Below are 13,075 nucleotides of genomic sequence, written 5' to 3'. Positions count from 1 at the left end.
TCTGGTGTCCTTTGACAGCTCTTTGGTCTTGGCCATAGTGGAGTTTGGAGTGTGACTGTTTGAGGTTGTGGACAGGTGTCTTTTATACTGATAACAAGTTCAAACAGGTGCCATTAATACAGGTAACGAGTGGAGGACAGAGGAGGAGCCTCTTAAAGAAGAAGTTATAGGTCTGTGAGAGCCAGAAATCTTGCTTGTTTGTAGGTGACCAAATACTTATTTTCCACCATAATTTGCAAATAAATTCATTAAAAATCCTACAATCTGATTTTCTGGATTTTTTTTCTCAGTTGTCTGTCATAGTTGAAGTGTACCTATGATGAAAATTACATGCCTCTCTCATCTTTTTAAGTGGGAGAAATGCACATTTGGTGGCTGACTGAATACTTTTTTGCCCCACTGTATATGCAAAAGTTAAGTTAAAGTCACGTAAAATAACAAAATAAGAACTATAGATTGTTGTGAAGATATAGGAGGGTCGATATCACCCTCGGGATCACTTCTTTGACTTGTCTGATTTATTGTAGAGTGCAGCTGTTGCTCGCACTCAAACCATTAAAAGGAGGCTAAAAAAACACATCCTAATCTACTGCCATGCTTGAAAGAATACAAAAAGTTACATGGCAACGTTTTTATTTAGCACTTTATTGCACTTTGCACGTACTGTCACTTTTTGTATCCAGATTAAATAATTGTAGAATTATTCTGTCTCCCCCACATGGAGGCAGGGCCGGCTCCAGGCATAAGCTACATAAGCAGTTGCTTAGGACCCAACGGTCGCCACCTAATGGCAAAATGTATAGAAATGCAGAAAACCTGCTCTAAATCTGCAACATTTTCTCTATGCTCCATGGCAAAATGTGTAGAAATGCAGGAAATTTAAAAAGTACATTTTTCTCTCCACTGTCAAGAGGAGGGACACCAAATCTCGCTTAGGGCCCCCAAAAGGCTAGAGCTGGCCCTGCATGGAGGGATCAGATAGCTAGATTCTGGCTGCAACATGGCCTGTGTCAGACGACTCTCACATAAACTGGCATCCATTTTTTCCCATGGCCGCTCCAGCACTCCAACCTTTTCTGGCTTTCACTCTGGCTATCCACAGTGTCCAGTGTGTCTAAGGGGAAGATTCAGATCCTCTGTCACCCAGTGACATCATACCAGCGATGTATCAGCTCTTCCGTGGGAGTGTGGCCATTGTCAGGAGCATTAGCTGCCTCGCAAGACTTTACTGCAGAAACACCGGGTACAGTTGTGTTATGCCCTGGCTGTTCCATACAACCGATGTTAGAATGAATCTGTCTAATTCACTACTACAAGGAAGCAAGGAACCCCAAAAATATCAACTTATACGAAAGACCACTTGCTGTCTAACTGGCATGAAGAAGGTGTGACAAAGTGGGTAAACTACATTAATATCACGTAGACATTCAAGATCTTGTGATCACTTTGTGAGTGTGGCGTCTATTTACGGTGCTGAAACGTTATACCTCTGTTTGGAATGATGGCGAGCGCCAGCCTGGAGCATTGCGTGTATTACGTGATAAGAGGCACTGAAGCACCGCTCTATTTATAACGAATCATAGGGCCTGACACATTGCACTCTCATAACATATGGACGGCCGACCAGAGGACACATAGAGAAACAGCATGCCACTGCTGGGACTCCGGAGCATAACACTCTATATAGGAGTGGCACAGCAGCAGGAGGCTTAACAGGTAGGACCTTATGGCTGCACACATGGACAATACACTTTCTGATACAGATGTGTGGGGGAGTCCTTTAATAGTTAAGGTAATTTCAATGTTAAGGTCATTTCAAGTAATGTTGGAGTTAGTGAATCTGTGACATACATGAATTTCATGACAACTATTTTTTTTACTTTAGTTAATGATTAAATTTACCCACCTAGACACAAGGAATTGCACATCAAGTGGGGGCTCATAGGCCACACAAAGCATACCATCATGCATTAGCAGACATTATCTATGAAGGCTTTTTGCAAGGCAGGTCTTAGTTGCTCTCCTCAAACAAGTTTTCGCAATGCACTTGGCAAACGTAGCCAATACTTGGTTGAGACATCATGTGGCCTAAACTGATGGCAAACAAAGATTTTCAAGAGTTGACGTTATCTGTCATTTGTTGCAGTAGCATTGTTAAGAATCCCACTTTTTTGTTGAACTAGTTTGAGACACGAGTATCTTTATCTTCTCAGGTGTCGCACCATGTTTGCAGTGACATTTAAAGCACTATGTTGATTTATTTCACAGGTGCTGAAACTGTTTTGTAACCCTTCCTACCAATGGATGACTATGAACACAGTGTGCACGTCTCCGAGGGTGACTGGGGCTCCTTCCAGGAGTGTGAGGACTGTGACCTCCACCCCCCCGCGCTGGCTGGATTGGACTCTAGCATTAGCTTGAGTGACGTTGATGATGCGGGAGGGTCCCCTTTCTTAGACAAGGGTCTGCGAGCTGACCTCAAGTCAGATGCTTGGGAGGCTGTCTCCCCCATGGACGGCCCCCGGGATTCCGAGGGTTCTCCCGTGGAGCATTACCTCAACAAGTACGGTGTCCGTAGCTTGGAGAATGTCCTGTCGTGCAGCGAGGATGAGGATGTGCACCTGGAGTCTATCAATAGGTTCTTTGAGAGGCTTAAAAGTCTCCCGGAGGCTGAACAGTTTATTGAGCACAGCCAAGCAACAGTGGGGAAAAGCAGCAAGGTGGCGCAGGGGGAGGTGTGTGGTGATGGGCCACGAGCCAATGACGACGCTTTGCCAATAAACAACCCAGAGTTCAACTCCCTGTCTGCCAGCAGTGAGGCAGCAATTGGCATGGAAACCACAGAGCCAGACAATGCCAACACAACAGATAGGCCTGACTCCAAGATGGCCCCTGAGCTCCCAGTCAATTATGCCTCTGAGGGCAAGACAGACAAATCCACCAATCGAAATGTAGAGTTGGCCATCAGAGAGGGGGATTGGTTGTTGCTGCCAGCAAATGAAGCAGGGAGGCAGAAAAGGGAGGGTCAATCCTCTGACTTACTCAAAGCAATATTGGAAATGACAGCCGACTCATTAAAGACACCTGCCTCTGGGAATGTGCTGAACTCAGAGTTAGCTGTATGCAAAAGTGTGGGTGATGAGAGTAATGGGGATATCATGTTAGATAAACCACCTCTTAAGAAAACCTCTGATTCATGCCTTAACCCTGAAAGGGATTCATCTACAAACCTTGAAGTGATGCCACACAATAAATCAACAGAAGGCAAATACCTTGCTGTCACATCACCAAAGAAAGACCCAGAACAGCAGAGCGTAAGGAGCCCAGATCAGTCTCCATCATTCACCATTAAAAAGAAGCGAAGGAGAAAAAAAACTGTCAGTATTGTGGACGCTGGCCAAGGGTACAAGAGGCAGTTCTTTGCCAACCACAGTGACTCTGAGGAGGAGAGAGGTGCACGGGGAATAGAAATGGATGCTCATGTAAGACTATCAAGAAATTACACTGCAGTTTACATGAATGAGGCCGGCTGTGAGCATATCAAATCCTCAGCTCACCAAACTCAGAGTTCTCAGTGTCCACCCACACACTCAGAAATACTCCAAGGGAGAACCAGAAACGATGTGACACCTGGGCCAACTGCAGTGGAGCATGACGAAGTGAGCCTCAATTTACCAACTCCCCTTCTAAGAGACCGTCAAAGTCAAACGCTAACTGAGAAGAATGAGTTGAGGCCAGTAAAAGCTGAGCCTCTTGGTATGGAGGCTAACTGCAAACAAGCCAAATCTAGGTTGCCTGTAAACAGTGAATGCACTGATAGATCAAGATCCCCACCAGGTCGAGCTGTTGACAGCGGTTTGTCAACACCTAATTATGATGGTAATGTGGCAGCAAATTTACAGCCAAGCAGCGCATTACAATTACAGCCATCAACAGAATGTAAAGAATGTCCTGGATTGCCAGTCTCGATGTCCACCTGTGCTTCTAGTGAGTCATCTCCAGTCACAGAGGAAGCAAAGTTTGGCCCAGATAACATCGCAAAATATCAAAGCGAGTCTGTGCCTCTGCAACTGCAAGAAGTGAATGGAAAGACTCAAAACAGGGACGCCTCATCTGAGATTCTCAATACGCCACAATCAACAGAACATAACACTGCACTCAGAAAGAACACCTTACTCGTCTCTAAAGGCAGCAGTGGTGTTATTATTTCAAACACATTGCAGCTGCCTGCTCATGAGAACATAGTCCTCAAGATGCAACAAGAATTTAAAAATGTACTCATCCCAACTCTTGATAAGAGTATACCATCTGAAGTGGTCAGCACTAACACTACTGGCGAAATCAATCGTTTCAATGAGCCCTGCTGTTCAAAATCAGATGATGTAATCAGTCAAACAACATTTGGAAACCAGACAGTTAAGTCAACTATTATTCTGGATGCAACTACTGAGAGGCCTGTATTAGCGATACCTCTTTTAACTGTATGTTGTTACTCTGTTATTCCAAAGAGTGCTATGAACTCTAATCAGGCAGATGAAATAAATAATACTTATATAAGTTATGTCACTGAAAAAGACCCTGATTCGTGTACTCCAGAGAATGTTCCATTAACTCAATCAAATATTTCACTTTCTCATTCCCCTGATTTAAAAATGGAAGGTAACCAAATTGTTGGGTTTCAGTCTAACAAAACATATATGATAGCACTGCCAGAGAAACGTAACGCTGACATACACTTGCCAGTAACGTTATTTGAAAGCTCTGATACACCTGATATTCAAACCAGATTCAATGGTCAAGAAGCAAAACTTTCTGTAAGCAAAGCAACAAGTGAGAGGGAGAGGGAAATGTCTGAAAATGACAGTCAGGATACGTCTCAAGATACACCAGAACTCAAAGTTGATATAGAGGTCAAAACAGAAGACACTGTTAGCACAGCCAAAACAGCAGAGTGTGAGGGGATTGAAAAAGCCCCTGACGAAACACGTCCTGTGTACGCCATCTCCGCTTTTTGGAATGAGATGGAGAAGCTGACCATTAATGACATTTTGCGACTACGTATGGTTAGCAATGCCCAGCAGTCCAGTGTTCTCCCCCAGCCACCAGAGGCTGAGGCAGCCGACAGCTCTGATGCCGCAGACTCAGGCTACTTCACTCACTTGGGCAACTCCAAACCTCATCGCTCCAGGGGCAACATTTCCACCATTTCTGATTTTGACAAAGAATTCTCACAAAATCCAAATGCTGATAATCCAAGCACTGATCCAATCACAAGAGATGAATCATCCAACTCTATTGGTATCTTGTGGGAAAGCGAGCCAGACTCAGTTAGTGTTGGGGCTGGTATATACCCAGAAAATGTTGCAATGCTAAGTTCCGCAAGTTACATCCCCCGACCAATCTTTTCAGGCAGTGCCCCACAGTACTTAAGAAAAATTTGCAAAAACGTCAGCGTCCAGAACCTACTAGCTCTGGAAGTTGAACCACTTTGCCAGGTGTTGAAAGGTCGGCCCTTACCAGCTGTCATATCAGGGGAAGGAGAACCAGAAATGGAGTCCTGCAGTGATGGACATTTAGTGAGGCAGCACAGTGGCATGAATTCTTTACCTTCAGCATCTTTTTCGGAGGATGTGTCAACAGAAAGCAATCAGATCTCTTTCTCTGAGATCATCCAGTACGTCTTTGGAGGAAATAAATCGGAGGCCAGTCCATCGGAAACAGACAACATGGCCACCTACTATGTCAACAGTGATTCAGTCCCTGATTATGAGCATTTCTACTCCGAGTTTGATGCAGGAAGCTTCTTCTACCCTGTCAGGGAGGCATCAAGCCACAACAAGGATGAGCTGTTGCCCATCTCTTCCTGCGGACATTCGGCCAACAAGAATCTTCAGTTCCCGGAGGCCTACGATCATTTATTTTCCAGTGACTCGTCTGCAGACTCGGAGGAGGAAGATAACCAAGACAGAAGTCCGATCCGGGTGATCACACGGTTTAACCATAAGCCAAAAGAGACCCAAGGTGTAATAGTGGCTCCGGACATATATGAGGACTTTTTCACAGACGAGGGTCTAAGTGAGAACTTCTTCTGGAAAAACTATTTTTCCCTACGGAAGGTCCGCCTCACTGGCTCCACCAGCCAAAGTCAGAGATCTGACTCCTGGTCTCTGGTTCCTGTGGATGAGATCAAGAGTTCATTGCGCAGAAGCATTAGACCCTTCCACACGCTGGGCATCCAAGACAAGCCTTTTCCTGATCAACTGCTGTACAACCTAGAGGGCAGGATCTTCAGACAGCTGGCCGAACAGAAGAGGAGATATCCGGATCTGCAGATGGCTGTTGCTAATCCCAGTAAGGCCATTTTCTCTATTATTATCGCATGCACGTTATTATGCACATTCAGCACTTGAATGCACATCTTCAAGTATTTTACTTTTTTTATGTATCTAACCTAGCTGCGAAAACTGATACATTTCTTGACATCATGGCCAAGTTGTATACTGGTTGTAAAATTATGTTTTTTTTTCCTAACGTGCTCCCTCACTCCAGCTGTCAATGAACATTGACTAGACGCACGTAGTAGTGCTAAGCCAAGTGGCAGAGGAATGGTTGCACGTGATAACTCTTCTTCAATCACTGTCCGTGTCCTCTCAATTACCTAGTGCCAAGCGTTATTCACGTTTGCCGTCAAATGGTAAGTATAAATAGGCCCACAATGGTGGCCAAAGAAGCATCATTCCATCCAGTAAGCAGCTCTAAGACGGAACAGTGACCTTGGCCATACATATACACAATAGCACAATATACACACATAGCACAATGTGTTTAACATGGTGATCAGCAATGATTCACCCAACCCATAGATTTTCCTTAAAGGGAAGTTAGCAAAACACATATCCAAAAACTGTCTGGGAGTCAACAACAGCCAAGTGGACCTTTTTCTTTAGTAGAACATCCCTTTAAGGTGCACAGAAATACTTGGGTGCCACAAAGCTGTCCCAGTGTCACATTTTAGATTGTTTGGAATTAGTCCAGGTACCGCTATGGCTGTAACCTGATCAGGGCACAGTGTGAAAGAACAGGAAATTTCCTGCCTAATGTAATGAGGCCTAGTCTGTCTGCAGCAGGTATGGGATTTGAGACCAATGATAATTGCACTGATCTCCTCCTGGACATATTCCCTGCGTGAACATGCATTATCACAGCAAGCCCATGTCCTCTGTGCTCCATGGGGACAATTGTACTCACAAGACAGCTGATCAATGCCACATCCCCACTGATCTTATATTTTAGTTTTGTAGCCAAAGAGCACACAAAGTACTCCAAAGTACTCTCAGACCAACAGTTTCACCTGTGTGTCATCTTTACCATTGCATAGGTTATTGCCATGTATTCTATTATACTTATATAAGTCAAATATTTCTTTCAATCTACTGAGCCAAGCCAACTTCTACTGTGCTGGCCTCATTACGCATCCACTATAGTTGCTGGAAACGTGCTGGAGAGGACGGTGTGAAAAGAAAATATCCAAGCCAGCACAGTACGGTTTGCGTTGGCACAATAATGTGAAAAGAGTAGAACAGTAGAGAATGTTCAATCTTGAATGTGATACATTTTGTTTGACTATTTAAACAGCCACATACTGTGTCCTTTCTAGGATTAGATGCCTCCCTTGTACCTCTCAGACAGTCAGACATGTGTTTAGTCTGCATCGCATTTGCCTCCTGGGTGTTGAAGTCCGCTAACCCACAAGCTGGAGATGCCTGGAAGGCTGGTATGTACATTCTATAGACCTTGGCTTGGTTTCCCAATAGCATCTTAAGGCTAAGTCCATCGTTAGAACCTTTGTCTGAGCATGGTTAAATCTCCGAGATGTTTCCCAAAACCATTGTTACTAAAGTTACACTTGAAAATGCTCGTTATTTAATGATTTACTCAGACCACTCATAGAACAGCTATGTGCTTCGTTAGATGCTTTTTTTGCCCTGCTGTGTTGCTTTATACATAGAAGATCCCAGCTAAACACAAAATCAAGATGTTTGTCGGTCTTTCTGTGACCGCCGATGACTTCAGATGTCTTTGCAATTGGTAGAAACTGTTGGAAACAAGCAAAGTTTTCAGACCCCTTGACTTTTTCCACATTTTGTTACGTTACAGCCTTATTCTTAGTTTTATTAAATCGTTTTTTTCAATCTACACACAATGCCCCATCATGAAGAAGCAAAAACAGTTTATTTTTTATTTTTGCAAATGTAATACATTTACATTTTACATTTAAGTCATTTAGCAGACGCTCTTATCCAGAGCGACTTACAAATTGGTGCATTCACCTTATGACATCCAGTGGAACAGCCACTTTACAATAGTGCATCTAAATCTTTTAAGGGGGGGGGGGTGGGGGGGGGGGTCAGAAGGGTTACTTTATCCTTACTTTAACTTTACTTTAATAAAAATTTTAAACTGAAATATCACATTTACATAAGTATTCAGACCCTTTACCCAGTACTTTGTTGAAGTCTCCCAGTCCCTGCCGCTGAAAAACATCCCCACAGCATGATGCTGCCATCAGCATGCTTCACCGTAGGGATGGTGCCAGGTTTCCTCCAGACGTGACGCTTAGCATTCAGGCCAAAGAGTTCAATATTGGTTTCATCAGATCAGAGAATCTTGTTTCTCATGGTCTGAGAGTTTTAGGTGCCTTTTGGCAAACTCCATGTGGGCTGTCAATTGCCTTTTACTAAGTAGTGGCTTCCATCTGGCCTCTCTACCATAAAGGCCTGATTGGTGGAGTGCTGCAGAGATGGTTGTCCTTCTGGAAAGTTCTCCCATCTCCACAAAGGAACTCTGGAGCTCTTTCAGAGTGACCATTAGGTTATTGGTCATCTCGCTGACCAAGGCCCTTCTCCCCTGATTGCTCAGTTTGGCCGGGCGGGAAGCTCTAGGAAGAGTCTTGGTGGTTCCAAACTTCTTCCATTCAAGAATGATGGAGGCTGCTGTGTTCTTGGGGACCTTCAATGCTGCAGAAAGTTTTTGGTACCCTTCCCCAGATCTGTGCCTCGACACAATCTCGTCTCGGAGCTCTACGGACAATTCCTTCGACCTCATGGCTTGATTTTTGCTATGGCACTGCACGGCAAGCGGTACCGGAGCGCCAGGTCTAGGACCAAAAGGCTCCTTAACAGCTTCTACCCCTAAGCCATACGATTGTGGAACAATTAATCAAATGGCCACCCAGACAATTTACATTGACCACCCTTCCATCTTTGTTTTTACACTGCTGCTACTCTCTGTTTATTATCTATGCATAGACACATAGTCACTACAAATTACCTCAACTAACCTGTACCACCTCACATTGACTCGGTACTGGTACCCCCTGTATATAGCCTCATTATTGTTATGTAATTTTCTTCTCAAACAATAGCATGGTATTCTTTCACTGTAATAGCTACTGTAAATTGGATAGTGCAGTTAGATTAACAAGAATTTAAGCTTTCTGACAATATAAGATCGGTCTATATCCTGGAAAATGTTCTTGTTACTTACAACCTCATGCTAATCGCATTAGCCTACGTTTGCTCAACCGTCCCGTGAAAGGGACACCGATCCCGAAGAAGTTTAACAGAATGTGACTAGCAGAACGGGTGTTGTATGTGGAGGATAAGGGCTGCAGTAGATATCTCAGATAGGGGGAGTGAGGTCTAAGAGGGTTTAATAAATAAGCAGCAAACCAGTGGGTCTTGTGACGGGTATACAGAGATGACTAGTTTACAGAGGAGTATAGAGTGCAGTGATGTGTCCTATAAGGAGCATTGGAGGCAAATCTGATGGCAGAGAGCAACTTGACCTGTCAATCTAGCATGGGTAGGATGGTCATCTGAATCAGGGTTAGTTTGGCAGCTGTGGTGAAAGAGGAGCTATTACGATAGAGGACACCAAGTCTACATTTAACTTTAGCCTGCAGTTTTGATATGTGCTGATAGAAGGACACTGTAACGTCTAGCCATACTCCCAAGTACTTGTATGAGGTAACTACCTCAAGCTCTAATCCCTCAGAGGTAGTAATCACACAGGTGGGGAGAGGGGCATTCTTCTTACCAAACCACATGACCTTTGTTTTGGAGTTGTTCAAAACAAGGTTAAGGACAGAGAAAGCTTGTTGGACTCTAAGAAAGCTTTGTTGTAGAGCATGTAACACAAAATCCGGGGAGAGGCCAGCTGAGTATAAGACTGTATCATCTGCATATAAATGGATGAGCTTGAGCTATGTCGAGCTATGTTGTTGATGTAAATTGAGAAGAGCGTTGGGACTAGGATCGAGCCTTGGGGTACTCCCTTGGTGACAGGCAGTGGCTAAGTCAGCAGATTTTATGACTTTATACACTGCACTCTTTGAGAGAGGTAGTTAGCAAACCAGGTCGAAGACCCCTCAGAGACATCAACACTCCTTAGCCGGCCCACAAGAATGGAATGGTCAACCGTATCAAAAGCTTTGGCCAAGTCAATAAAAATAGCAGCACAACATTACTTAGAATCAAGTGCAATGGTGACATCATTGAGGACTTTTAAGGCTGCAGTGACACATCCATAACTGGAGCGGAAACCAGATTGCATTCCAGAGTCAATACTATAGACATCAAGAAAGCCAGTCAGTTGATTATTGACAAGTATTTTCTACACTTTTGACAAACAGGGCAACATAGGAATAGGCCTATAATAGTTAGGATCAGCTTGATCTCCCCCTTTATATAAAGGACGAACCGTGGCTGCCTTCCAAGCAATGGGAACCTCCCCAGAAAGGAGAGACAGGTTAAAAAGGTTGGAGGCTTGGCAATGATCGGGGCAGCAAACTTAAAGAAGAAAGGGTCTAAACCATCTGACCCAGATGTTATGTTGTATTTTGAAGAATATTGTTATATTCTAGTCTAGTATTAAAATATTTAAGTGAGCAATCTATTTGTTCTTATGAGTTATTATATGTTTACATTATTATGCAATATGTCTCAAACATTCCATTCAATAATAAGAAAATGTAATTAGTGTTTAGTCAAGAATGATGCATTCATGCTACTGGCTCATGTGATATTTTTTTCCCACGGAACATTGCACAGTTCTCCTGGCCAACATAAGTGCGCTGTCTGCCATCCGATACCTACGGAGAAGAGGCAGGGAAGAGGCATCTGAAGAGAAGCCGTTACGTCAAACACCCTCCATCTGATACAGGGACAGTCACCATGCACAGCTACGTCCTTCCTAACTTTACCCCTTTCTCCCATGGAAACTGAATTCATCTTGGGTGCTTTGACGTTCAGTCCTATCATGGTTCTTTGGGACGTCCCTACCCTAACCCTTTAACCATTTTACATTTCAACTTCAATGGGGTAGGGACGACCCAAGGATACCGGATAGCATGGACCATCCTTTGACTGCATGTGAAATCTGTGGTGTCCTCTTGTAAAAATATACATATTTTTAAAAAAAATTGGGAAAAAGCTATGTTTTACTGTGCCTGAAATGTTTGCACTATAAGTTATGAACATCAAGTTAGCAATAAAAAAACATGTCCAATCCACTGAAATGGTCAAGATAGTGTGTATGATAATATTCCTGTATGCCATTTTTTAAGAATGTGTTTGAGGTCCGTTAATGTAATTTGGATAAATATAACCTATAACAAGGGTTTAAATGCCAACATCCTTGGGTAAGAGATGTATGATATTTATGAGTGTACGAAAAGAGACAGATATATTTATATTTTATAATGAAGGTACCAAAATGTAGAGAAGAGACATAAGATGCCAGTGGAAAGTGCTCTAAGAGATATACACTATCAATGTGTTAGGATGAGGACATGAATATAGTGTGTATGTTTTGGAATTGAATGACAAATATTAGAAAGTAAAGGTACAGAATGGATATAAAAATATAGCTGTGTTTGATTATTCAATCAACTTCAAAGTATTTTACTATGTGAAATCATCTCATACCCCAGTACAAAACAAAGGTGTATTAACGATATGGGGTGACAGGTAGCCTAGCAGTTAGAGCGCTGAGCCAGTATCCAGATTTATTTAAGGACTACAAATATGTGCCATTGTTTTTTTGTTCATACATAATTAAGGCTGATTTATTTGATGGCCTCCATCAGATGACTTTATGTCATTGTATCGTTTGTTCTGTGAACTGTGGATGTATTACGTTTCAAATATATGGCATTTCAGAGTTGACAGCGGTTTCCTGTGTTCTGTCAGATTTTATACACTAGAGGGCGCTATAGTACCTTGTATAAACTACCTCCACAATACTATCAATACTGCCAGATTATAAACCACTATAAAGTCGTGTTTTGCTCTTATAAATTGCACTCCCAAACAACACTCATAACACATTTAACTCCTACTGGGCCATTTGCATCAAACAGGCACTCCATTGACGTGGGGTTCCAATACAATTGTAGAGATGACTGTCTTACACCAGCAGAGAGCGAGGTTGGGTCATGAGAGAGAACGAGAGGAGCATCACAGACTCTGATCCTGGGTGAAATAACACCAGTCCACTGGCATGTGCTCATTTGACCAAAATTCTATATTTTTTTCAAAATAAAAAACGGTTGACTGACTCGTAAAATGTGTTTGTTTTGACTGAATAATACACATTTCTTCAAATGACTGTACTGCATTCCTCTCAGTACGTTTGATATTAGATTGGAAGTTAATCTTACCTATATCTGATTTATCAGCTTCTATTAATTCAAAGGAGCTTGTCTGTTGTACAGTAGGACGCTACTGTCCGGTAATCTCGGTTAACTGAGAGCTAAAGTCTAGCATAATCGGTCAGTACTATTTATGTTTACATGGTTTGTCCAGGAGAGATGAACTGTCAGGTAACACTTCATAATGACCTCCACCCATTATAAATGCATATTCATGTTTATAAACGTTACAAATGTTTTATAAATTATCATAAATGTTAAATGCTAATTACTTGTAATGCTTATACATCTATATATAGATGTACACTATTTATAAATAGTTTATTCATGCTTATGCAGGAAATGTGTAATAAAGTTTTACCT

General features: G+C 42.6%; 1 protein-coding gene across 1 annotated transcript; it reads left to right on the top strand.

The window, feature by feature from the left end:
• The first annotated feature begins 378 nt into the window (after positions 1 to 378).
• On the top strand, positions 379 to 12,607 carry LOC129830037 (PPARGC1 and ESRR induced regulator, muscle 1). The gene is made up of 4 exons (XM_055892201.1): positions 379 to 1,716; positions 2,269 to 6,351; positions 7,658 to 7,774; positions 11,112 to 12,607. Exons 2-4 carry the CDS (start codon positions 2,301 to 2,303, stop codon positions 11,216 to 11,218), a joined length of 4,275 nt encoding a protein of 1,424 aa, XP_055748176.1. The 5' UTR covers positions 379 to 1,716; positions 2,269 to 2,300; the 3' UTR covers positions 11,219 to 12,607.
• Positions 12,608 to 13,075: the final 468 nt, after the last annotated feature.

The sequence above is a fragment of the Salvelinus fontinalis genome, chromosome 31, assembly GCF_029448725.1.
Source record: "Salvelinus fontinalis isolate EN_2023a chromosome 31, ASM2944872v1, whole genome shotgun sequence".
In the NCBI taxonomy this organism is placed as follows: Eukaryota; Metazoa; Chordata; class Actinopteri; order Salmoniformes; family Salmonidae; genus Salvelinus; species Salvelinus fontinalis.
This window is presented reverse-complemented; position numbering and strand designations above follow the sequence as displayed.